The 26,705-nt window shown below is 43.3% G+C and overlaps 3 protein-coding genes and 1 non-coding gene across 12 annotated transcripts in view; 3 read left to right on the forward strand and 1 right to left on the reverse strand.

Moving 5' to 3' along the window:
* Window positions 1–5,122, forward strand: part of gpc4 (glypican 4) — a 72,797-nt gene extending 67,675 nt beyond the window's left edge. For both annotated transcript variants that reach the window (XM_014212964.3, XM_014212965.3), the window contains exon 9: window positions 588–5,122. In XM_014212964.3, the coding sequence (XP_014068439.1) occupies window positions 588–811 (224 nt within the window). In that variant the 3' untranslated portion in view covers window positions 812–5,122. The remainder of the gene's footprint in view (window positions 1–587) is intronic.
* Window positions 5,123–5,960: 838 nt separating this feature from the next.
* On the reverse strand, window positions 5,961–6,033 carry trnaf-gaa (transfer RNA phenylalanine (anticodon GAA)). Its single transcript has one exon. It is a non-coding gene; the product is annotated as a tRNA-Phe (tRNA).
* A 250-nt stretch (window positions 6,034–6,283) lies between these two features.
* On the forward strand, window positions 6,284–9,556 carry hs6st2 (heparan sulfate 6-O-sulfotransferase 2). Its single transcript, XM_014212966.3, has 2 exons — window positions 6,284–7,232; window positions 7,726–9,556. Exons 1-2 carry the CDS (start codon window positions 6,664–6,666, stop codon window positions 8,600–8,602), a joined length of 1,446 nt encoding a protein of 481 aa, XP_014068441.1. The 5' UTR covers window positions 6,284–6,663; the 3' UTR covers window positions 8,603–9,556.
* A 746-nt stretch (window positions 9,557–10,302) lies between these two features.
* mbnl3 (muscleblind-like splicing regulator 3) overlaps window positions 10,303–26,705 on the forward strand; it is a 75,325-nt gene continuing 58,922 nt past the window's right edge. For 3 of the 8 annotated variants that reach the window (XM_014212976.3, XM_082956030.1, XM_082956031.1), the window contains exon 1: window positions 10,304–10,673. The gene's annotated coding sequence lies outside the window, so the exon portion shown is untranslated. Of the gene's footprint in view, window positions 10,674–26,705 lie in introns of all 8 variants that reach the window. The other 5 variants (XM_082956032.1, XM_045724109.2, XM_045724106.2 and 2 more) reach the window with 5 other exon arrangements.

A 26,705-nucleotide genomic window follows, 5' to 3' on the forward strand; every position in this document is an offset into this window, starting at 1 on the left:
GGAGAGATCTGTGACTTTGAAAGAGGAGTGATTGTTGGGGCACGTTTATGTTTTCAATAAACATTTGCAGACTAAGTTTACAAGTTGGCAATAATCCTTTGATTGTAAGCCCACCCAGTCTGTTTTCACCTCCTAGTTGCGTAGTGCACACCCAGTGGTTTTGTTGGTAAACACCCCACCTGTCTATAGATGAGAAGAATATCTAGGCCAGATAATGTATTCAGTTTGACTACGAATGCCTCCCTGTGAGAGAAGGAACCTTCAATGACATTTCGAAGACATTTTTTTTATTTTGTATTTTTGTTAATTTTTTTTTATCCAAAGGGACTTAGTCATGCGTGCATAAAGCTTTTACATCTGGGTCATCCCGGAAATCAAACCCACTATCTTGGCGTTGCAAGCGCCATACTCTACCAACTGAGCTAGAGAGGACCACAAATTTGGTGTTACCATTCAAAATGTTATAACAGACTTGATCACTTCTCTTTTCATCCCCGAATGCTGTTTCTAGTCCTGAGTTCATGGCCTCATCAACCTGCTCGCTCTCTCGCTCTCTCTCTCTCTCGCTCTCTCTCGCTCTGTTCCAGATGAAGACGGTAGCGGAGGAGAGGAGAGTGGCAGCGGCTGTGACTCTCCGTCCTGTGAGGTGGACCGGGACATCTACTTCTCCACCATGGCCACCCCCATCAACCCCCGCCTAGTCAAGATGGTGCACCAGGACACGAGTGGCGGAGTCCGTGTGGCACACGGGAGCATGGCACTGGCCCTCAGTGCACTTGTCCTGGCCCTGCTCGCCCCCCACTGGAGATAAAACTGCCGAGGGAAGGAAAGGGAGAGAGCGCCAGAGAGAAGGGGGTGAAAAACTGTCAGAGATACTTTAAAAAAGACTACCTCCAGGACCTCTGTCTGCCTGCCATCTTTGGGGGGGGGGGGGGCGGGGGCTCTGGAGTTATTAATATTATAACTTCACTTTTCATTTTGTTTTTATAAAAATGGACATCAAGTGTACAGTGATACAATTTTCTTCCAAAATGTTCACTTTTTTTTTTTTATTTGCATTTTGTCCCGATTAACTGATTGGCCCCTTGAAGCTAGGATCTCCACCGCCACATCACCGACAGTGTTTTCAGTTCTACCATTTTAGCCCATTATTCACATTTTAGTTGTTGTCCAAGTGAGTGTTAATGGCTTAGAGATATCTCAATTGGAACCCAGGATTGTGTGTGAGCGCGCGCGTTTTGTAGTGTGCCTGTGTGTCTGAGTACTTTTCATTATAAGAATATGCTCTCTATTCACAAATGCATTTTCTTTATCAAGAGAGCAACTAAGGAACAATATTTCTGGTTTGTGTGAGTGTGCTTCCTTTTCTTTTTAAAGATATAGTGGCCGTATGGTCAGGCTGGCCAGGGATGAATGTGTACGAGAACATTGAAATTGACATCTTGGTCACATGTTGAAGCTTCAGACTGGCTTACACAGCTAAAAGTACAAGACTGGTAGCTCTGTGGGAAAACGCTGAGAAGTTACAGGGCTGCTGGTTTGGTAGGAGATGGAACTATCTGGCGAGGGGTTCTCTGGGTTTCTGTATGCCCAGGTGTGTATCCATCACATCCTAAACTACACTCTAAACCAGTCCACTGAGATCATACCTCATGTGTTTTCTGAATCATCATTATAAAATAGCTGTGTTGGATGTATGGGGGATGTCTTGATATAGGTTACAAGGGAATGCTGGAGACTTGACAGGAGGGGCTCCCTCTCCCTGGCATTCCCCCTATAGAAGGCAGAGCTGACAGGTGTCCAGGGGCAGTGACTCTGCACAGTCAGTCTGACATGAAAAAATAAGATCTTGGCAGGGAGTGGCTTGTATGTTCAACATCTTTTAGATATAGCAGAAAAGAGAAACTAAGACACAATTGAGTGACTTTGTGAATTGGAGATGAGGGAAACATGGAGACTGAGTATGATTAAATTGGAACACAGGGTTTTACGTGGAGGTAGTGTTCAATTTTTTTTGTAATAAAGATATGTATTAGGTACTACAATGAATTGTACTGTTAGTTGTAGGAGCTGGTGGTCTGTGTGCACAGATTGTTTTGGGGTGCTTGTTTGCACCCCATACAGACATTTACCTCTACTTTCATTAGATCTGTCTGACGGGTCCCCCCCTTGCATCCAATAATTTCAACTGTTTGCAACTGAAGTTGATACATTCTGTCTTGCATGGAAAATGAAACCTTGGTACGTTAGTAACTAATTAATGATCATGGGAAAAAAAATCTCCAATCAATTGTATCCGTTGTCAGCAGAAGTACTTTTCTGTCTCTCCAGACAGAACGGTGTACCTGAGTTTGTGTTGAATTGGATAACTGACAAGCACAATATGTTTGAGTTCACATCACCTAAAAGTTTCACCTCACATTATCCACTGGTTGCTTTTGTACAGTAAATTATTTAATTGCATGTTTATTTTAAAGCATTTACAAACATGCATTCAAAAAATACAGTATTCAGAATGTATTGATATATTGTGTAGATGAAAAGATATTCATAATTTTACAAATTAACTGAAGGTATTGGTTTCAGATTTCCTATTTTACATTTGAATTCTGTTAAGAAAAAAACAGACTTGCAGTCTGTCAAGTCTAAGGTGATTGGCTGATGTATGGTGGTGATGCCTGGACACGGCTGTTCGCTCAAGACCTTTTGTGCTTCTTGTGCCCCCATGGTGCTGGACACATTTCTGCACTAAACCCCTAATGCCCCCAAGGATTACGCCTGGCCGGCCTCCAGGACTTGGAAGGAATCCCTGAGGACATTTGGGGATTGAGGACAGGACATTGTGATGACATGCAGCAAAAACATCTATGCAGCCTTTGCAGAGGAATTGTCTGTACTGCCCTTCCACACTCATCTGGCAGTCTTTTAATAATGTTTGTCAAATTATTTTTTTCGATCTCATATTGTTAATGTGGGGCAGTAATGGCAAATGTCTGCTTGAGGGCCATGGCCGCAGATCTTCCTGTAGGCACGGCAGCAGGTTTGTTGGTCTAGCTTATAGTACCATAGAGGTTCTCCTTTTTTATGATCCATGGAACAACCTCAGGTGTCTGAAATGGCACTCTATTCTTAACATAGTGCACTGTGGGCCCTGGTCAAAAGAAGTGCATAATGTAGGGAATGGGGTGTCATTTCAGACGCAGCCTGATAGTTGAGATGGATACAGTGCCTTGCAAAAGTATTCATTTTTGGTGTTTTTCCTATTTTGTTGCATTACAACCTGTAATTTAAATGTTTTTTTTTCATTTAGATTTCATGTAATGGACATAGTCCAAATTGGTGAAGTGAAATGAAAAAAAAAAACTTGATTTAAAAAATTTAATAAAATGGAAAAGTGGTGTATATGTTTTCACCCCCTTTGCTACGAAGCCTCTAAATAAGCTCTGGTGCAACCAATTACCTTCAGAAGTCACATAATTAGTTAAATAGATTGCACACAAGTGGACTTTATTTAAGTGTCACATGATCTCAGATACACCTGTTCCGAAAAGCCCCAGAGTCTGCGGCACCATGAAGACCAAGGAGCTCGCCAAACAGGTTAGGGACAAAGTTGTGGAGAAGTACAGATAAGGGTTGGGTTATAAAAATTATAAGAAACTTTGAACATCCCACGGAGCACCATTAAATCCATTATTAAAAAATGGGAAGATATGACAAACCTGCCAACAGAGGGCCGCCCACCAAAACTCATGGACCAGGCAAGGAATCAGAGAGGCATCAAAGACCAAAGATAACCCTGAATGAGCTGCAAAGCTCCACAGTGGAGATTGGAGTATCTGTCCATAGGACCACTTTAAGCCGTACACTCCACAGAGCTGGCCTTTACAGAAGAGTGGCCAGAAAAAAATAAGCAAACTCGTTTGGTGTTCGCCAAAAGGCATGTGGGAGACTCTCCAAACATATTGAAGAAGGTACTCTGGTCAGATTAGACCAAATTTTTTTTTAGCTTTTTGGTCAGAGGGAAACGCTATGTCTGGCACAAACCCAACACCTCTCATCACCCGAGAACACCATCCCCACAGTGAAGCATGGTGGTGGCAGCATCATGCTGTGGGTATGTTTTTATCGGCTGGGACTGGGAAACTGGTCAGAATTGAAGGAATGATGGATGGCACTAAATACAGGGAAATTCTTGAGGGAAACCTGTTTCAGAAACCTGTTTCCAGAGATTTGAGACTCGGACGGAGATTCACCTTCCAGCAGGACAGTGACCCTAATTCTTCTGTTAAAGCAACACTTGTGGTTTAAGGGGAATCATTTAAATGTCTTGGAATGGCCTAGTCAAAGCCCAGACCTCAATCCAATTGAGAATCTGTGGTATGACTTAAAGATTGCTGTACACCAGCAGAACCCATCCAACTTGAAGGAGCTGGAGCAGTTTTGCCTTGAATAATGGGCAGAAATCCCAGTGGCTCGATGTGCCAAGCTTATAGAGACACCCCAAGAGACTTGCAGCTGTAATTGCTTCAAAAGGTGGGGCTACAAAGTATTGACTTTGGGGGGGGTGAATAGTTATGCACGCTCTAGTTTAGTTTTTTTGTCTTATTTCTTGTTTCACAAAAAATATTTTGCATCTTCAAAGTGGTAGGCATGCTGTGTAAATCAAATGATACAAACCCCCCAAAAACCTATTTTAATTCTAGGTTGTAAGGCAACAAAATAGGAAAAATGCCAAGGGGGGTGAATACTTTTGCAAGCCACTGTATATGACGGCACACCCTGTCGGTCTTCGGCCCACCAGAACAGCATGGAGTCATCTTTGAGGACTGAGGAGTCTGTGTGTCCCAAATGACACAATATTCCCCTATGGCCCCTGGTCAAAAGTAGTGCACTACATAGGGAATAGGGTGTCATTTCGGATTCGTATGAGTGACAAAATAATATGTAAATGAGCAGCCATTTTAGATGTCTCTGAAAGAGGCCATAACAATCCATGTTTTCACTTCTGAGTATCTCCTAAATGTTATGAGAAAAACAAGATGAGATCGATGCTAAATTGTAAAAGAAAAGGTGTCTTAAACATTTCCTAGTCTTGTTGAAATAAAGACTGCAGATATTTAAATGGTCTTGAATGGTTTATATTCTGAATTACTGACATTTACATGATGGTCCTCTAAATACTAGGTAGGTTTACCCTAAAGATGAAACATAACATTTTAAAAATATGCATTTTCAACAAATGAACCTTTGCAACGAAGAAGCATATGCTCTCTGAAAAATGCAGATATTGTGTCTCCCCCCCGATGTTAACTCCAATGTTTCCCACAGTTTTGTCAAGTTGGCTGGATGTCCTTTGGGTGGTGGACCATTCTTCATACACATGGGAAACTGTTAAGCCTGAAAAACCCAGCTGTGTTACAGTTCTTGATACAAACTGGTGCGGCTGGCACCTACTACCATACCATGTTCAGAAGCACTTAAATATTTTATCTTGCCCATTCACCCTCTGACTGGCACACATTACACAATCTGTCTCAAGGCTTAATCCTTTAACCTGAACAAGTGACATCAATGGGATCATAGCTTTCACCTGGATTCACCTGGTCAGTCTATATCATGGAAATAGCGGGTGTTCTTAATTGTTTTGTACACAGTGTGTGGTTCTTTGTTTGTACGATTCAAATTAAACCATTAGACTTTTTAATAATGCACATGCCTTTCTGTGTTTAGAGACTACAGGTATTGTCTATACTCCTTCACAAAGAAAGTAGATAATTCTGAAAAGCTGTGGTGCTGACCATAACCTTCCAACAACAGTAGGCCTACATTGTATAGAAAAAGGAAACACGTTGACTATAAAATATTTTATTTGAGTATTTGGTTCTCAACCCATGGCACATAGAATATCCCAATGGTATGCGGGCACTGCAGCCTTCAAATTCAGTCAAAATGACTATACCTGCCGAAACCCGGGATCGAACCAGGGACCTTTAGATCTTCAGTCTAACGCTCTCCCAACTGAGCTATTTCGGCGGTACATCGAGTATGACGGAAAAACCTTATGTATCTAGGAGTCAAGATAACTCCTCTGTGTAGTTCTGGAAACTTTGACATGCGGGTGTTGTATGCATCTACAAAGTCATGAAATCACAATATCAAATCTGGGCAGCATGGTACAGATACATCTTTATGGATTGGCCAATATATACAGTCATTGGTTGGCTCACATCAGAGAACCTCCACCCATGTATGTAAGTGCAGTCATTTCACGAGCCCAAGCCAACGCAGGGGATTCTGGGAAGAAAGGTTAGGGATCGGGAACATGATGATGGAAGGGGGCTCTAAGCACTTAATTGTTGGTGGAAAACACAAAATCCGTAACGTTTTCGTGACATACAAGCAGACTTCTGTGAGAGGTAAATCGTATCACGTCTGTAACATAATTATTTCGTGAAACATCAAAAGCCCTCTGTTTGTATGCGACTGTTGTGTGGCTAGCTTAGCCTGGCTACTTGTTCCGCTAGCCAGCCATAGCTGGCCATTGTTTTTGTTAAGTTAACGAAGTGAAAGTAATAAAGCTAGAAAGCAGTGTTTGCCCCCAGCCGAGGCAGGGCCCAGTGGGTCAGACTGCTTGAGTAATGCGGTTTAGTTTCTCTCGGGAAGATGGATGAAATGCCCACCAACCACCACCGGCTCTTGATTGCCCTGATGATACTTTTGCTCTTTGGCGTTATTGTGCTTCAGTACCTTTGTCCTAGCTCCGATTGCCAACTGTTGCACCTAGGATCATTGGCCTCCAACTCAAGCAGCAATGCCATCGGGTCCCAGGGAAACGACATTGGCCTGAGTGGACAGGACACATACGTCGCTGAGGACTGTGCCCTAGCCCGTTTTGTTCCCCGGTTCAATTTCACTTCTGCAGACCTCAGTCGACTCGTAGACTTCAATATCCAGGGAGATGATGTTATTGTTTTTCTACACATCCAGAAGACAGGGGGCACAACATTTGGTCGACATTTAGTGCGTAATATTCAACTCGAGAGGCCTTGTGAGTGTCATGCTGGCCAAAAGAAATGCACCTGTTATCGGCCAGGTAAAAGGGAAACGTGGCTTTTCTCCCGGTTCTCCACTGGCTGGAGCTGTGGGCTTCACGCGGACTGGACCGAGCTGACCAACTGCGTGCCGTCTCTCATGAACACGCGCGAGCCCCCCAAGAAGACTACAGTTCCCAGGTAAGAGTGCACTCAGAGAACAGGATTTGAAATTACTTGTGGACAACAATTTCAGTTTGTTCAGTATCTTGTCCCTAAATTGAATTCACATCTCATATTTTATTATGTATGATCAATCAGAGACAAATGCATCCATGCTTCTGTAGGGTTGAAAGGGGATTCTGGTCTGGTTAAGCCGGGTCAATAGCAAACACCTCCCTTGTGACTCTCTGTTCATCTTGAGCTGTAGAGAATCCCAAATTACCCTCTATTCACATTTATAGTGCACTGGTTTTGATCAGAGGCCATGTTCAAAAGTAGGTCACTTTAAAGGAAATAGGGTGCCATTTCTGATTTAGACTCATTGAGACCATTGCGTTGGTTATTATTACAGTTATATAACAGAGGTATTACAGAGGTGCTAAATTCAAAACAAGTCTAAAGACAAATTAACTGACCTAGGTATCTTTCTCTCTGTTCTGTCTCTATATTTTATCTGTCTGCTGTTCCTCAGCCGGAACTACTACTACATCACCATCCTGCGTGACCCGGTGTGGCGCTACCTGAGCGAGTGGCGGCACGTGCAGCGGGGTGCCACCTGGAAGGCCTCCCTGCACGTGTGTGACGGGCGCGCCCCCACGCTGGCTGAGCTGCCCAGCTGCTACCCCGGGGATGACTGGTCCGGCTGCTCCCTGCAGGAGTTCATGGACTGCCCCTACAACCTGGCCAACAACCGACAGGTCCGCATGCTGGCAGACCTCAGCCTGGTGGGCTGCTACAATGTCTCGGCCATGAGCGAGGACGAGCGCTGGGCTGTGTTATTAGAGAGCGCCAAGCGGAACCTGCGGGGCATGGCCTTCTTCGGCCTGACAGAGTACCAGAGGAAAACCCAGTACCTGTTTGAGAGGACCTTCCACCTGGCGTTCATCGCCCCCTTCACCCAGCTCAACGGCACGCGGGCAGCCAGCGTAGAGGTCATGCCTGAGACACAGCTCCGGATCCGCCAGCTGAACCAATGGGATGAGGAGCTGTACGAGTATGCCCGCGACCTGTTACTCCAGCGCTTCCAGGTGGCCCGGCAGCAGGAGAGGAAACAGGCCAGGGAGAGGAGGCAGCAGAAGAGGAGAAGGCTCAGAGGGAAGCTGGGGTCAACCAGGCTGGGGATGGGGAGGCCAGTGGCCAAGTGGCCCAGCGATAAGCCCCAGTGGACAGAGACCCAGGCTGGGGAGGCGATCACCACCCACCTACGACCGCCCTCCCCAGAAAGGAAGCATCAGGTGAGGGGAGGTGGAGAGCCTGTAGAGGCTGAGGTGCAGCTGCCAGACTGGTGGGGTCTGGAGGAGAACAGCACCATTAAGAACTACATGGATAATGTGGAACAGTGGCGGTAGTAGTGAGAGGACCAAGTTGGAGAAAGAGGGAAGGGTTGAGCCTTGTCTATACAGACATTATGGGCGCTTCCTGCAAATGTGCACTTCTTCACGTCCCTTCATGGATTTGAAAGGAAATTACTGGTATTAGAAAAAGGTGTTTTTGACCATGCCTACACCAATCCAATGCTATATGATGGTAGTAGTGAACAAATGCACACTTCATGAACAAGGAGATATGGGATACACACATTCTCAAAACTCTCCACTAACAGCGTACAGCTCCCTTTAGCCTGCATCCCAACCTTTAGTCCATGGCCAGTTTTCCATTTATCAAAACGTGCTTATTTTCCTTCAATGTAATTTGTTTTTCTGTACTTCACTAACCCACATTGTGGTCATGACATTTCATAGAGAAAATCCAGGGCTCGTCCCAATCGGCACCCTAAACTCTAATATAGTGCGCTTCTTTTGACTAGAACCCTAGTCAAATGCTGTGCACTACATAGAGAATAGAGTACCAATTGGGACAGGGCGACTACCAATACCATGCACCTCTCAATCGCCCAAGCCTTCTGATGAAACCTTATGGTTCTTGTGCAGAACTGTTGGTTATACACCAGGGGGAAAAAATATTTTCCCTGATAGTCATTTTGATATTGATTTTAGAAGCACATTTTTGTAACGGGTTTTGTTTCAAAGAGAATAAGCGTTTTTTTTTCCCCTTGATGTTTTTATATTTATATTATGCCACTATTTTGTTGTGAATTATGTAGGTAATGCTGTTGAATGATTTGTCAGATGACATGCAGCTCACAAATGACTGAGAAAGACTTGAAGTGACCGAAGAAAAAAAAAAAACAATTTCTCACTAAATGAGATTTTAATAATTACCTCAATCAGTAGCACAGTATACTCACTTATTTTTGTGCTGTCCTTGTCTCCTTTTGTATATAAAAGAAAATATTCACTGGTGTCATGTCTTGTAACTGATACACCAGGTACAGTTTGTTGGTATGTCCACATCCTTACTACACATGTAGCCTACACACCTGTCTCTGGCTGGTACAAATGTGTAGTTGCCAGCCAGGTCACGATTGGACCCTCATTATAATCCGTGCTGTCCCTTCGTTCCCCTCTCTGTTGCTCCAGCAGGTGGTGCCAAATCTGTGACACCACAACTGTCTCCACTGAAAATGTAATCTCTAGTTTTCTGGTGAATCTGGTCTAGTCCAAATGATAATCCCTTTCTGTGTAAATTATACTTTGGATGTATTACTTTATAATTGTGCATAGGAGTGATTGGATAGAACCCTGAATATTGCACATGCTACAATAACAGCACACCAATGATCCACAGTGCTCTACCTGCAGCATACATAGGTACTAGGTTTACAGGTAGGTTTATCCCTAGCTGTGTCTGGCACATTTTTACAGGTGAGTCATTATCATAAATGAAAGAATATTGTAATGTATAATAGAGGCTGTTATGACGGTGGCTACCCTGTAATACCATTTAGGACATGAAGCTGTATACCTGAGATTGTGGACCATGACATTCGGTAAAGTAGGTTTACCAAAATGTAAAGGGTAGAGACAAAAGGACAGTACCTGAAGTGACCCATCCAGTTACCGCCCTCTTACCGCGGATAACAGAGTCTAATGGGATTCCCCTAAAATGGAGGCAATGCGTAATACCAAACAACACTTTTCTCCTGAACTCCTCCCTTCTGCTTTTGCCCTCCCTCGATTTTTACCTCGCCCTCCTCTGGTCTAGCTTGTCTCTCTGCTTTTTATTTAGCCAGCTACCAAGTTGCGACATTTCACTTCACGCCGCTTCATCGTTTTGTTTCCCCGCATAATTTTTGGGGATAAATGCACGACGTATCGTTTTTTAAACCGTAATCATAAATGTAAGTGATTAGATTTTTCCAGCACTATTACCATTCGCTCTAAGTATGGCGTATTCAGAATTGGTCAAATAATTATCTTATCGTGACATGAACATTTATTTAGCATGCTGTAACAAGTAAGAAGACAACGTGTTGAAGACAGGATTAGGCTATTTCTCAGACCTACCGAGCGTGCACAGGTAAGAACACTAATGCTTGACTGCTGTCGCAGTTGACTTTCACCTGGCGTCTTGCCTTACTAATTGCGCATGTTGGTGAGTGTAAATAAGCTTGTAACAACACATCTATTGGAAGTTAGTAAATATGTATCACATGGATAGCCAACATTTGAATAAACTGCCTGTTGTTGGGTAGTTTACAATAGCAATAGTAGGCGAGGTTACGCATAGAATACAGAGTGATGATGTCATAACATTTCACGTCTGACAATTTTTAGGCCTAGGCCATATGATGATGCATTTAGGCTACCAACAATCATTTTCAGGGCTGTCTCTCATCAAGACACTCACAGTATGCCACAGTTATCGACTCTGTCGCGTCGGTAATACAGGAAGCAAATCTCACAACCATTTCTAATGCGGAAATGTTGAAGAGCTCGCCAGTTTAACTGGAAATTAGTAACATCTGGTTCGTTCAGCCATTCCTATGGGGGAAATTAATGGAGAAGGAATGGGGTTTTGGGATAAACGCCGAAATAAGGTCTGAGGTTAACCGAAGCTTAGGAGATCTTAAAGTGTTTTTCTGTATAAACTCTGCTAATCCTGTGTTTACCACAGACCTTATTTTCGGTGTTTACCCCCCCCCCAAAAAAAACACTAATTTCCCCATAGGCTTTGGCCAACAAGCCATGTGGAGTTATCCTAATGGATGCTAAGGGTGCAACTGCAGCCTGCAATTTGGGGCGTTCAACCCCTCTTTATATGTTTATTGGTCAATTTAAGCTATATGACTCCAGTACATAGGCAGGAGCACTTCAGTACAGTAGATGGCAGTAATGCACCGTAACGTTGGATGCCAACTGCCGATAAATCCCACAGTAGAAGAGGCTGGGGCGAAAATGTTAGCTAGCTATAGCTAGTGTCTTTTGCCCCCGCCTGTCGGACACTGTTTTCCCACAGTTTTGTTAACGACAGTGAGGGCAGGTGTTCGGCAGGCAAGAGCGAAGAACACTGTGTGCTAACTTAGCCAACTAGTCTTAAGGAGGACTCCGGTACACAGCAGGCGGGTGGCAGGTGCGACACCATGTGCTAGCTAACTAACTAGCAAGCACACGGTGTCGCAAGCACACAGTGTCACCCCGACCTCCCGCCTGCTGTGTACCGGAGTAACTAGACTCCGATAGGCAGTGTACTTCACCCCACCTGTCAGACACTGTTTTATTCGGAACAGAGCAGGCGGGAGGTGGAGGCGACTCCGTGTGCTAGCTAACTAACTAGCAAGCTAGCACACGGTGTCGCTAACTAGCAAGCTAGCACACGGGTTCGCTAACTAGCAAGCTAGCTAGCACACGGTGTCCCTTCCGCCTGCTGTACTAGCAGGAGGCAGGAGCGACCGGTAGACAGTGTCCTTTGCCCTCGCCTATCGGGCATTGTTTTCCCACAGTTCTGTTAACGACGGTGAGGGCAGGTGTTCGGCAGGCGGGAGCGAAGTACACTGTCTACCGGTGTCGCCTCCTGCTAGCTAGTAACAGCAGGCTGGGATGAAACAAACTCAGATAACACTTTTATTTCCCTTTTGACCCACATTCAGAAGTGTCACACAAGCATGAAGATGGCGTACTCGGGGGGGGGGGGGGGGGGGGTTGTTCATGCAGGAACCAATGGGATGCTCGAGGGGGGGCGTTATGCCCACATGCAGGTCGATTTGCGGGTTGCAGTTGCACACTATTTGTCCGTTAGTGCCAACAACAAGACGCCACTTCTTCTTGGCCTGTAATTCCACTCAATCCAAGTGCATGTCGATCTTTTGAAGAACTACATAATTTATATGTCTATCGAATTGCAAATCACTATGCCTATTTGAACACTTTTTTGAATGATAATGTGGCCTGGGGGACTAGAGGGTTCCTGGCCTGGGGGACTAGAGGGTTCCTGGCCTGGGGGACTAGTAGGAGAAGTTGTTCCTTATAGTGCTGGCCTTGGAGCTTTTCTTATTCCAATCATAACCTGTTATCAGACCTCATCCAATACACTATGCCTACTATGTCCCAAATGTCACCCTATTCTATGTAGTGCACTACTTGGGCCAGGTCAAAAGTAACTCTACATAGGGAACATGGTGCCATTTGGTTTGAATGCGATAAACAGAACATTAATATACTGGCTGTCCCAGGTCACCACAGTAGTTCTGTCGGTTAAACCAGGTGACTAAACCAGTTTCCTTTCATCTTTGCCAAGTGGCATTCCACCCAGTGGAGTGAAGTTCTCCCCTTATTTTCGGAAATAGGAATGGGGGGGGGTCTGCAGATAAGGGGTCACATCAAAGTCAATAGGGCTATAACACACCATAACCCCACACTAAATATGCTGTTTTCACTCACTCAACATCAGTGCATATGCTTTTGCGAATCGATGCCATTGCCTTGCCTCATTTAACAGCATGGCGAGTCTAGACTGGTTTATGTGCCCCCTCTCTCTCTCTCGGCAGTGGACTCTGCACCCGTCTAGCTCTTTTTATTTTTTACTCCATATTAACACAGGTAACCGCTGCGCCACACACACAGCGAGGTTACTGTATTCTAACTGCACTCCTACACAACCTGTCCTCATTTCCCCTCTACACAACCAACCAGGTCCACGCTCAGCTGCCCCAGATTCTGCCCCAGATTCTGCCCAGTACCTAATATTTTCATGGTGCAAATAAAACATTTTACTGATAAAGCAACAGCAATAAAAAAAATTAAAAAAAATTCACCAAATGTTATGCAGGCTATATGAAATTGATTAATCCATAATATCTGCTAATGCTCAGCCAGCTCACAGTTAGTAAATATCCATTATCTCACTGTGAGGGTTTGGATAAAGGTATAGGTTAATAACATAAAAAACACAAAAAAAGATAGACTTTTATACGCATGCAAAACAAAATCAGTAATTCTTAAATGCAAACATGTTTCCTTGTTAACTCCATTACATGTTATTCCTTGAGTCCACTAATATGTAATTTATGAGTGTAGCCTATGCGTCTGTGTACATGCCAGTTACATGTGTGTGTCCTGTATAGTGTGTATGTTTTTGTGTAAGTGTCCATATACAGTGCCTTCAGAAAGTATTCCTTCCTCCTTGAATTATTCCACATTTTGTTGTGTTACAGCCTGAATTCAAAATTGATTCAATATTTTTCCCCCTCACCCATCTACATGCAGTACCCAATAATGACAAAGTGAAAACATGTTTTTAGAAAATTGTCCAAATTTATTGAAAATGTTACATACATATTTCGCTTACATAAGTATTCACACCCCTGAGTCAATGCATGTTAGAATCACCCTTGTAGCGATTACAGCTGTGAGTCTTTCCGGGTAAGTCTAAGAGCTTCACACACCTGGATTGTACAATATTAACTTTAGCGCAATGACTGGAAGTCTATGGATATCTGCAGATACCCATAGACTTCCAGTCATTGCATGCTTGCAGATACCCATAGACTTTCAGTCATTGTGCTAACACTAGTTAGCATTGGCTTGCAAATCTACCTCTAACTTCATAATGGACACAGACATAAAAATGATATCCACAAGTTCTTCTGACTGGGCTTTGTTTTTATTTAACTAGGCAAGTCGTTTAAGAACAAATTCTTATTTACAATGACAGCCTACCCCGGCCAAACCAATTGTGCGCTGCCCTTTGGGACTCCCAATCACAGCCGGTTGTGATGCAGCCTGGAATTGAACCAGGGTCTGTAGTGATGCCCCTAGCACTGGGATGCAGTGCCTTAGATCGCTGCGCCACTCGGGGGTCCTCATGGGCCTCCTTGCCAAAATTCTGAAGTATCCCGCGCATGCTTCCGCATATTGATTTTGTCCATCCACACCAGATGTGATCAGGACACGCAGGTTAAAATATCAAAACGAGCTCTGAATCAATTATATTCATTTGGGGGACAGGTTAAAACACATGAAACATTCATGGACATTTAGCTAGCTAGCTTGCTGTTGCTAGCTAATTTGTCCTGGGATATAAACATTGGGTTATTATTTTACCTAAAATGAACAGGGTCCCTTTTTTCTGGATTTTGTAGAATTTTGACCCATTTTGTGTCACACAAAATCGTGTGTTCTCTACTCAAACAAATAATCCACAGATAAAAAGGGGAAACCTTAGTTTCTAGTAATCTCTCCTCCAGTCTTCTTCTGTGGACTTTATCTGGCAGTTGGCAACCAACTTTGACTGGAGTGTGGACCTCAGTTCATCATTCAGTCACCCATGTGGGTATATGCTCCTAAAAACCAATGAGGAGATGGGACTTGCAGCGTGTCACGCGGCAAAAATGGAACCAAGTTCTATTTTAGAGCCTGGCTATGCAGACGCTTGTTGACGCGTGCGAGCAATTTGGATGAAATGATTGAATAACATGTATGTGTATATTTATTTTGCAACGGTGGCGGTGTGGTCAGCATGTTAGGCTTGCCATAACAAAGGGGTGGAACACTTTTCGACTCAAGACATTTCAGCTTTTCAATTTTAATTCATTTGTAAAAATTTCTTTAAACATAATTCCACTTTGACATTATGGGGTATTGTGTGTAGGCCAGTGACACAAAATCCATCTTAAATTCAGGCTGTAACACAACAAAATGTGGAAAAAGTCAAGGGGTGTGAATACTTTCTGAAGGCACTGTTTGTGAGGGGCATATCTATAGCTGGATGTATGTTCTTGTGAATGGGTACTGTGGTGCTTTAACAAGCTGAGGGGATTATAGATACTTAACCTAATTACTTTGCTCTAGCCCTGTTGCTTTGACCTTTCCCTCTCATTGTGACCCGGAGCTCCTCCTCTTGTCTTGTTATTCTCCTCCTCCAGCGCTATCTTTAATCAATCACCTAATCACTCTACCCACACCACTCTGGCTCTCTTTCTCTCTCGCAATTCAATTTCAATTTCAGGGGGCTTTATTGGCATGGGTAACATATGTTTACATTGCCAAAGCAAGTGAAATAGATAATAAACAAGTGAAACAAACAATACAAATTAAACAGTAAACATTAAACGCACAAAAGTTCCAAAGGAATAGAGACATTTCAAATGTCATGTTATGTCTATATACAGTGTTGTAACGATGTGCAAATAGTTAAAGTACGGAAGGGAAAATAAATAAACATGGGTTGTATTTACAATAGTGTTTGTTCTTCACTGGTTGCCCTGTTCTTGTGACAACAGGTCACAAATCTTGCTGCTCTCTACTCTCTCTGTGGTATTTCACCCAATAGATATGGGAGTTTATCAAAATTTGATTTGTTTTCAAATTCTTTGTGGGTCTGTAATCTGAGGGAAATGTCTAATATGGTCATACATTTGGCAGGAGGTTAGGAAGTGCAGCTCAGTTTCCACCTCATTTTGTGCCTTTCTCAATAGCAAGGCTGTACATAGTCAAAGATTTCCTCAGTTTTGGGTCAGTCACAGTGGTCAGGTATTCTGCCAATGTGTACTCTCTGTTTAGGGCCAAATGGCATTCTAGTTTGCTCTGTTTTGTAAATTCTTTCCAATGTGTCAAATAATTATATTTTTGTTTTCTCATGATTTGTTTGGGTCTAATTGTGTTGTTGTTCTGGGGCTCTGTGGGGTCTGTAAACAGAGCCCCAGGACCAGCTTGCTTAGGGGGCTCTTCTCCAGGTTCATTTCTCTGCAGGTGATGGCTTTATTATGGAAGGTTTCTCTCCCTCTGCTTTTTAGAGATAGCATCAGCCAGGTCTCTCTCCCTCTGTTTCACTCCCGGAAGTGGCGCAGCGGTCTAAAGTACTGCATCTCAGTGCTGGAGGTGTCACTACAGACCCTGGTGCAATTTCAGGCTGTATCACAACCGGCCGTGATTGGAAGTCCCATAGGGCGGTGCACAATTGGCCCAGCATCGTTAGGGTTTGGCCAGGGTAGGCCGTCATCGTAAATAAGAATTTGTTCTTAACTGATTTGCCTAGTTAAATAAAGGATAAATAAAAATAATTATGTTGTTAGAATGTTCCAGGTGACTCTGGTCTGAGTAAGACTAATGTTTATTGGTTGGTTCTAGGCTGTTTTTTTAAAGCTTGAAATGTTGCTGGTATGACCATGGCCTAAAAGAGTGATTTGTTAGATTTTATCAGTCAGACAGTTGTTTAAGGGCTCTGGCTGCACATTCTGTAAATATATTGCATGTCTTAAAGCTTCCTGCGTTCCAAGTGTCTACTCTGGTGTTATGGCCTTGCGGTTTCACACAGTTATTCGTTTTATCCGTCTGTGACTGGTGCGCCGACAGAGGGGCTGACTGGGCTTTTGGACTTGTGCAGCATGGGAGAGGGACCGTGGGGAAACTAATAATAATTAATTATATTTGTAAAGCTCTTTTCATTATACAAGAATAATCACAAGGTGCATAAAATAGAAACATAGGTCAACAAAAAATGGAACAAATGTATGTAACCATGTCATGAGGAAGGCTAGGCCGATATAGGTCAGTCTTAAGGCCTGCTTTAAAAGCTCCAACAGTCTGAATAGCCCTGAGATTATCTGGAAGGGAGTTCCATAGGCATGGTGCATGGGAGGACAAGGCATGGTCCCCCATTTGTGCCGAGCCTGATCCTGGGGACGTGGCTTAAATGTAGGGTGGGTGGAGGTTCATAGGGGGAGAGCAGGTCTGACAGACAGGAGGGTCCGATGCAATTTAAGGATTTGCAGACGAGGAGGATGATTTTATACTCAATTCTTTGAGCAACAGGTAGCCGATGGGGGTGATGTGGGCAGACAGTTTTGTTTGTGTCAGAAGAATCCTTGCAGCACTGTTCAAATTCAATCAAATACCTTGAAATCATTGCTTCTGAGCCCCTCCCAACGATGCAGAATATATATATATTACACAAGGAATAAAATACACAAGAATGGAGCTTTATATAGGGAGTACCAGTACCAGATCAATGTGGAGCTATATACAGGGAGTACCAGTACCAGATCAATGTGGAGCTATATACAGGGAGTACCAGTACCAGATCAATGTGGAGCTATATACAGGGAGTACCAGTACCAGATCAATGTGGAGCTATATACAGGGAGTACCAGTACCAGATCAATGTGGAGCTATATACAGGGAGTACCAGTACCAGATCAATGTGGAGCTATATACAGGGAGTACCAGTACCAGGTAAATGTGCAGCTATATACAGGGAGTACCAGTACCAGCTCAATGAGCAAGGGTATGAGGTATTTGAGGTAGATATGTACATGAAGGCAGGGTAAAGTGACTTGGCATCAGGATAGATAATAAGGTATTTGAGGTAGATATGTACATGAATGCAGGGTAAAGTGACTAGACATCAGGATAGATAATCCAAGGGCCCATGCCAAATCTTTTCAGCATTGAGGGGGAAGAGGCGCTGTCGTGCCCTCTTCACGACTGTGTTGGTGTGTGTGGCCCATGTTGAGTCCTTAGTGATGTAGACACCAAGGAACTTGAAGCTCTCGAACCCGCTCCACATCAACTGATGTCACAAAGTGCTGTACAGAATCCCAGCCTAAAACCCCAAACAGCAAGCAATGCAGATGTAGAAGCATGGTGGCTAGGAAAAACTCCCTAGAAAAGGCCAGAACCTAGGAAGAAACCTAGAGAGGAACCAGGCTTAAATTACCCTTGCCTAACGATTGCGTCTGAAGCTGGGCTTGCAGCACGGCTATCCTCGCCATAAGGCGATCGTTCGCCTGTATATTATGAGTACAGCGACTGCAGTTAGAAGGCATAATGTTAATGTGTTAATGTTACTACTTAGCTTAGGCTGGTGGAGGTCATGTAGAACCATGTCCAGATAAAGCGTCCGGGGTGAAAAAGTTTGAAAAAAGTTGAGTGAGGGGAAAATTAAATATAAAACGGTAATTAAAAAGTAAAAACCGTAAAGTTGTCAGGTAGCAAAGAAACGTTAGCAACAAACTGCACAGCAGCACGTAAACAAGTCTACAAGTTGTGACCGGAAATGACGGTGTGATGGTCAAAGCATTTCATAATGACAGATTCAAGTGCTAAAGGGCAATAGTCAGTTAGGCAAGTTACCTTGGAGTTCTTGGGAACAGGAACAATGGTGGTCAGCTTGAAACATGTTGGGATTACAGATGGGGACAAGGAGAGATTGAAAATGTAATTGAAGACACTTTTCAGATGGTCTGCGCATGCTTTGAGAACGCACCCTGGTATTTTAAATGGCGGTCTTGTGAGTGTTAAACTTTAAAATAGGTTTACACACGTCAACCACGGAGAGTGAGATCACAGTCATCCGGAACAACAGGGGCTTTCACGCAAGACTCAGTGTTGTATTCCTCGAAGCGACCATAAAAGACATTTAGCTCGTTTGGGAGTTCTGCATCACTGGACATCTACCGGCTGGGTTTCCCTTTGTAATCCGTTATTGTCTGCAAGCCCTGCCACATACAACTAGTGTTGGAGTATTGAACGCGTCACTGGTACTTCCTGTTTGAGTTTTAGTTCGTAAACAGGAGAATAGAGTCATGGTCAAATTTGCAGAAAGGCGGACGAGGGAGAACCTTGTATGCGTTTCTGTGGGTAGAATAAAGGTGGTCTTCCGTTTTAGCGCAGCTAGTAGCGCAGGAGACATGCTGATAAAAGTGAGAGCGGTTTTAATTCTCCCCGTGTCAGTCTCTGCCCACCAGAAACACTGGCTCTGGGTGAGTGGTTTCTTCTTTGTTTATGGCTCCATATAGTTCGTTGAGTGCCAAAGTGGTGTTGGCTTGGAGGGATGTAGACAGTTGTGATCATTACTCTCTTGGTAGATAAGTGTCTGCAGCTTACCATGAGGTGTTCTATATCAGGTAGATTAAAGGTTCTGCAGTTTACCATGAGGTGTTCTATATCAGGGAATCAAAAGCTAGAGATTTCCTTCACACTGAACGCAGCACACCAGTTGTTGTTTATGAAGAGGCACACCCCTCCCCCCCTTGGACTTGCTCGAGGCCGCCTTCATCCGATCGTGCTGCTGCATGGAGAAACCACTGAGTTCACTGAGTCATCCAGCCACGTCTCTGCAAGGCATATCATTTTGCAGCTTTTCAACTCTCTCTGATAGGAGACTCTTGGACGAATCCCAACCATCTTATTCGCGAGTGACTGGACATTTGCCAATAGGACGGAGGGGATATTCTCTTTGTCTCAGTGACACAAGGATGCCGGCTCGTCTGCAGCATCGACACCCACAGCGTTTTGGTGAAGTGGAACAAATGAATTGTGTATAAACAAGGAAACAGTTTAGTCTAAGTCGGATTTGAAATCGAAATCAAGGTTAGTAACTGTCTTGGCCGTCAAGTATTAATAGGGCTAGGCGTCCCGCTAGCGGGACAACTTCCGGTGAAACTGGAGGGAGCGCAATTCAAATAAATCATTAAAATTATGGATATTAAACATTTAGGTACATACAAGTGTCTTATATCGGTTGAAAGCGTAAATTATTGTTAATTTAACTGCACTGTCCGATTTACAGTAGCCATTACAGCGAAAGCATGCCATGCGATTGTTTGAGGACGGCGCCCCACATCAAAATATTTTTCCACCGGCACAGGTTTCATAAATTCACAAATAGCGATTTAAATATTCACTTTTTAAAAAATCTTCCTCTGATTTGTCATCCAAAGGGTCCCAGCTATAACGTGTAGTGTCATTTTGTTAGATAAAAATCCTTCTTTATATGCCAAAAAGTCTGTTTAGTTGGCACCATCGATTTGAGTAATCCTCTCATTCAACTTGCAGAGAAAGCAAAATCTACCGCTAAACTTTGTTAAAACAAGTCAAAATGTTTCTTTGACTCCTCAGATACCCTAATGTAATCAAACTATAATATTTCATATGGAAAGAAGTATGTTCAATAGGAAACCGATATTAGCAGGTGCGTCTTGTCTTCATCGTGTGCCCAAACACGAATTTCCAAGACTGTGTCCTTGTACTAAAACTCATATTTCTTATTCATTTTTGAAGTTACAAGCCTGAAACCTTGAACATAAACTGCTGACACCCTGTGGAAGCCATAGGAATTGCATCATGGGAGCTAGAATTCATTATGCCCCTATTCTTTCCATTGTAAGAGCATGGGCTCTCAAAGTTTCTTTGGATTTTCTTCTACCGTATCTATTGTGTTATAGTCTCCTACATTATTTTAACATTTCTAAACTGCAAAGTGTTTTCCTTCCAATGGTACCAATGATATGCATATCCTGGCTTCAGGGCCTGAGCAAAAGGCAGTTTACTTTGGGCACATCAGTCAGGTGGAAATTGAGAAAAAATGACCCTAGCCCTAAGAAGTTTCAACTTTCTGTACAAAAAAGTAAGGATAAACATGGAAAAAGTCACTAAATAGCAAAGTCGGGTTGAAACTCATAAGATGTCACCCTTCTCCGTTGGCGCCATCTAGTTTATGAATTGAATTTGCAGGCAGGCCACCAAGTACTGCGTTCCCATAATCAATTCTGGAGGTTACGTAGTGTAGTGGTGCTCCATCTTTGAGGATGGACATGACGCAGTTTTCACGGTTGTCGTAAGAACGGGACCAAGGCGCAGCATGTGTAGAGTTCCACATCTTTATTCCAAAGTGAAACTTCAAGCAAAAACAAATAAATCAAACACCTAACCGTGACTACGTGGAGCACAAAACAATATCCCACAAACACAGGTGGGAAAAATAGCTATTTAAATATGATCCCCAATTAGAGACAACGATTACCACCTGCCTCTAATTGGGAATCATACACAACACCAACATAGAAAATATAAACTAGAACACAACATAGAAATATTAAACTAGACTACCCCCTAGTCACGCCCTGACCTACTACACCATAGAGAAACAAGGGCTCTCTATGGTCAGGGCGTGACAGCAGTGCGCTGGAGTCAACAACAGCCAGCCTTCCCCCTCTCTGGCTGTGTCCCATAGGCTACATTGACACAGGCAGCCAAATTCGGATGTTTTGCCCAATTATTGGCAAAAGAGCTGATCTGATTGGTCAAAAGACCGATTCATGAAAAAAATATCAGAATTGGTCTGCCTGTGTAAATGGCACCTTATTCCCTACATAATGCGCTACTTTTGACCAGAGTCCTACACGGTATGTATGCCACATAAGAAAAAGGGTGCCATTTGCGACATAGCCTCTATCCCACCTACCCTGACCTCTACCTGGTGACTCCTGGAGTTCCCTCCCTCCCCCCTCTCTCTCTGCAGGTGTGGAGAGGCAGCCTGCCTTCTCCCTCTCTCTCTCAATTAAATTTCAATTTAAGGGTTTTATTGGCATGGTAAACAATGTTAACATTGCAAAAGCAAGTGAAGTAGATGATAAACAAAAGTGAAATAAATAATAAAAATGAACAGTAAACATTACACTCACAGAAGTTCTCTCTCTCTGCAGGTGTGGGGAGGGAATGCAGTAGCAGCCAGTCTAGCCCCATTCAATAGTCTCTTTTGAGTTGTTTTATTTCAGTATACATGGCAGCAGCTAAAAGCTGTATTGTGTACATAGTACAACAGGAAATGAAACATTAAAAACAAAACGAATATAGCAGGCTAATGAAGGATGTAAAGAAGTCTTCATGAAGGGATCTTGGACCAGGGAGAGTGTCCATACCAGTATCACCTTGAGTCTGCATAATCACTAGCCTAAACAATAATGACATTTCATCAAACTTAATATTAACCTTTTGATTCCTCCCCGTTGCCAAACGGCCAATCGGCAAATCATGTGGCAATCTCAGGTTCAGAGGTTACCTATCCGCTGATCCAGTGTGTTGTTGTGTTGTTTACTGTAGTGTGTTATATTTGTATTGTTGTTTAATGTATTTAGGGTTGCAAAAGGTTGGAAACTTTCCAGTAAATTTCCGGAATTTCTCCAGACATTTTCCATGGGAAGTTAAGCCCGGGATTTTGGTAAATTTGCTTAAATTCATCAAAAATGTTAGCTTATAACAGGGAACCTTTTTGTGGGATACAGAGAAGGCAATTCTAGGTCTTGTGGCATATTTTGGTTAAACTATCCCCAATTCAATGGAATTGCAACCCTCTGCGTGCACAGTGCACTCTTCCATCACATGTATAGCTGATTCTCAAAATCTTGCACACTAATGAGATGTTATTGAGCCCACACTACTACACTGTCTGAGCCAAGGACTACATGCTTTCTGGTAAGTTTTGATGACAATACTGGGTGGGGTGAATATATTTTATATTACATTATTTTTTGTTAACTAGTAAATAGTAGCCTACAGCAAAGTGTGTTTAAATCATTTCTATCTTAACAATTTCTGCTAGTTAGTTTTTGCTACCATGTGGGTTTTAGCTTGCTTGAGCCTGCTAACTAAGGAGTGTTAATTCACCTGTTTCCATACATGTTTCATTTTAAAACATTTATCCTAGAAAGGAGTTGTTTAATCTAACTGCTTAACTATTTATCTGTACATGGAAATGTATCAGTTTTTTTTTTTACTAATTGTTTTCTAATCTTTACAGGAAAATGCCATGGGCACTATCTGATGTGTGGAGACATTTCACTTCAGCTAATGTAGAAGGAAAAGCTGTGTACATTTGCAAATACTGTGCCAAATCATATGTGAAGAATGCAACAAAGATGCAGAATCATCTGGCCAAGTGCATAAAGTTCCCTCAGCACTCACAACAAGCAACCTCTGACAAAAGTCCCTCTATTTCTTTTTGAGGTGAAAATGATGAATCAGACACCTTATCGATAGCAACAGCTCATGGTCCTCCTAGAATCAGAATTTTATTTGACTCAGTCAAGGAACATAGTCAGAGAAATGCTGATGAATGTCTTGCTCAAGCTGTGAATGCAACTGGTTCACCTTTGATGCTCACAGGCAATGTGTATTGGAAGAGATTTCTGAATGTTCTTCGCCCAGCATACACCCCTCCAACCAGACATGCTTTATCTACTCATTTGCTGGATACAGAGTTCAACAGAGTTCAAGTGAAGGTCAACAAGTCATAGAGAAAGCAGACTGTATTGCAATCATCTCTGATGGGTGGTCGAATGTTCGTGGGCAAGGAATAATTAACTACATCATCTCCACCCCTCAACCAGTATTCTACAAGAGCACAGAGAAGGGACAACAGACACACTGGTCTCTGCATTGCAGATGAGCTGAAGGCAGTCATCAATGACCTTGGACCACAGAAGGTATTTGCACTGGTGACAGACAATGCTGCGAACATGAAGGCTGCTTGGTCTAAAGTGGAGGAGTTCTACCCTCACATCACACCCATTGGCTGTGCTGCTCATGCATTGAATCTGCTCCACAGGGACATCATGGCACTGAAAACAATGGATACATTCTACAAGAGAGCCAAGGAAATGGTTAGGTATGTGAAGGGTCATCAAGTTATAGCAGCAATCTACCTCACCAAGCAAAGTGAGAAGAATAAGAGCACCACATTGAAGCTGCCCAGCAACACCCGTTGGGGTGGTGTTGTCATGTTTGACAATCTCCTGGAGGGGAAGGAGTCTCTCCAAGAAATGGCCATATCACAGTCTGCCGATATGGACGGCCAAATCAAGAGAATCCTCCTGGATGATGTATTTTGGGAGAGCGTGGTAAGCAGCCTGAAACTCCTGAAACCTGTAGCAATTGCACAGATTGAGGGAGACAATGCCATCCTGTCTGATGTTCAGACTCTGCTTGAAGATGTAAGAGAAGAAATCCGCACTGCCCTGCCAACATCACTGTTGCTCCAAGCAGAGGAAACTGCAGTTCAGAAATTCATCAAAAAGCATGAAGACTTCTGCCTGAAGCCCAAGTATGCTGGCAAGAGCATCCTGTCTGGTGCAGAGATCAACAAGGCCTATGGTGTCATCACTACCATGTCTCGCCACCTTGGCCTGGATGAGGGCAAAGTTCTTGGCAGTCTGGCGAAGTACACTTCCAAGCAAGGGCTTTGGGATGGAGATGCAATATGGCAGTCATGCCAACATATCTCATCAGCCACCTGGTGGAAGGGACTTTGTGGATCTGAGCCTCTTTCCCCTGTTGCCTCCATCATCCTCCAAATCCCACCAACATCAGCCGCCTCAGAGCGCAACTGGTCCTTGTTTGGGAACACGCACACCAAAGCACGCAACATGCTGACCAATACAAGGGTTGAAAAATTGGTGGCCATCCGGGAAAATTTGAGGCTTTTTGAGCCATCCAAAACAATGTTGGAAAGTGACAGTGATGATGACGCCTCAGAGTCTGATGTTCAAGAGGTGGATATTGAGGAGGTCCAGGGAGAAGACATGGAAGCCTGAGAGGAAGACAACCAAAGCTTTAGTTTCTAGACTATAATTTTACAGATGTATGTTGAAAACGTTTTTGAGAGAGGCGATGGATCATTGGGGATCATTCAATATTCCCTTTCTTTTGTTGTTCAGTGAAATCATCCCATGTGAAGAGTCAACTCATTTAATTAAAGTTCAATTTGTAACTAAATAGTTTTTTTTATTTCTATAAGGATTTAATAATTTGCAATTATGTGTACTTATGATAAGGTAAAAGGTTTGTTTCTTTCTCCATATGATATGGTAAATATATCCAATGCAAAAAACATCTACATTTAATGGTATTAATATTAATTTGCATATATTCCCGTTAATTCCCATATATTCCTGTTAATTCCCATATGTTCCCGTTAATTCCCACAGAAAGTTTCCACCTTTTGAATATTCCCCAAAATGTGCAACCCTAAATGTATTGTGTTTGTTCCTGCTGCCTTCAGACTCAAATGTAGGTGATATTAGATCAGGTCAGGGTTAATGTTTACACAGGAACTAATGCCTCAGCCAAAATGTTATGAGATACCAGGAAGTGGCTTTTTATAGTAATCTATCTAGACTACATGGTTTTATGTTTGCACACACAGACAGAGCCTTGCCACTGACCAGGTTTTGCTTGATGCATTTAGACCCTATTAATGTCTTCTTACATGATGAATATTAACCCATCACTCAACCTCAACTCTCCTGAAATAGAATTATAACATTGTTTTGAACAATGCATGCATACATAAACTCAGCAAAAAAAGAAACGTCCCTTTTTCAGGACCCTGTCTTTCAAAGATAATTTGTAAAAATCCAAATAACTTCACACATCTTCATTGTAAAGGGTTTAAACACTGTTTCCCATGCTTGTTCAATGAACCATAAACAATTAATGAACATGCACCTGTGGAACGGTCGTTAAGACACTAACAGCTTACAGACAATAGGCAATTAAGGTCACAGTTATGACAACTTATGAAACTAAAGAGGCCTTTCTACTGACTCTGAAAAACAGCAAAAGAAAGATGGCCAGGGTCCCTGCTCATCTACTTGAATTAGGACTGCAGACATGGCCAGGGCAATAAATTGCAATGTCCGTACTGTGAGACGCCTAAGACAGAGCTACAAGGAGACAGGACGGACAGCTGATCGTCCTCACAGTGGCAGACCACGTGTAACAACACCTGCACAGGATCGGTACATCCGAACAGCACACCTGGGGGACAGGTACAGGATGGCAACAACAACTGCCCGAGTTACACCAGGAACGCACAATCCCTCCATCAGTGCTCAGACTGTCCGCAATAGGCTGAGAGAGGCAGGACCGAGGGCTTGTAGGCCTGTAAGGCAGGTCCTCACCAGACATCCCTCTTTACTCCTCTCTCCCCTCTTTTACTCCTCTCCTCTTTTACTCCTCTCCTCTACTCCTCTCCTCCCCTCTTTACTCCTCTCCTCTTTACTCCTCCTCTTTACTCCTCTCCTCTTTACTCCTCTCCTCTTTACTCCTCTCCTCCCCTCATTACTCCTCTCCTCTTTACTCCTCTCCTCCCCTCTTTTACTCCTCTTCTCCCCTCTTTTACTCCTCCCCTCTTTACTCCTCTCCTCCCCTCTTTACTCCTCTCCTCTTTACTCCTCTCCTCTCCTCTTTTACTCCTCCTCTTTTACTCCTCTCCTCTTTTACTCCTCCTCTTTACTTCTCTCTTCCCCTCTTTTACTCCTCTCCTCCCCTCTTT

This window comes from Salmo salar, chromosome 09 (assembly GCF_965601325.2).
Source record: "Salmo salar chromosome 09, fSalSal1, whole genome shotgun sequence".
NCBI classification, from domain to species: Eukaryota; Metazoa; Chordata; class Actinopteri; order Salmoniformes; family Salmonidae; genus Salmo; species Salmo salar.

What these genes read in the sequence shown, in the direction of transcription:
- hs6st2 (XM_014212966.3), top strand. Translation starts at nt 6,664, where the DNA reads ATGGATGAAATGCCCACCAACCACCACCGGCTCTTGATTGCCCTGATG. An exon ending in AAGAAGACTACAGTTCCCAG is followed by an intron (nt 7,233 to 7,725) that starts GTAAGAGTGCAC and finishes GCTGTTCCTCAG; the next exon opens with CCGGAACTACTACTACATCA.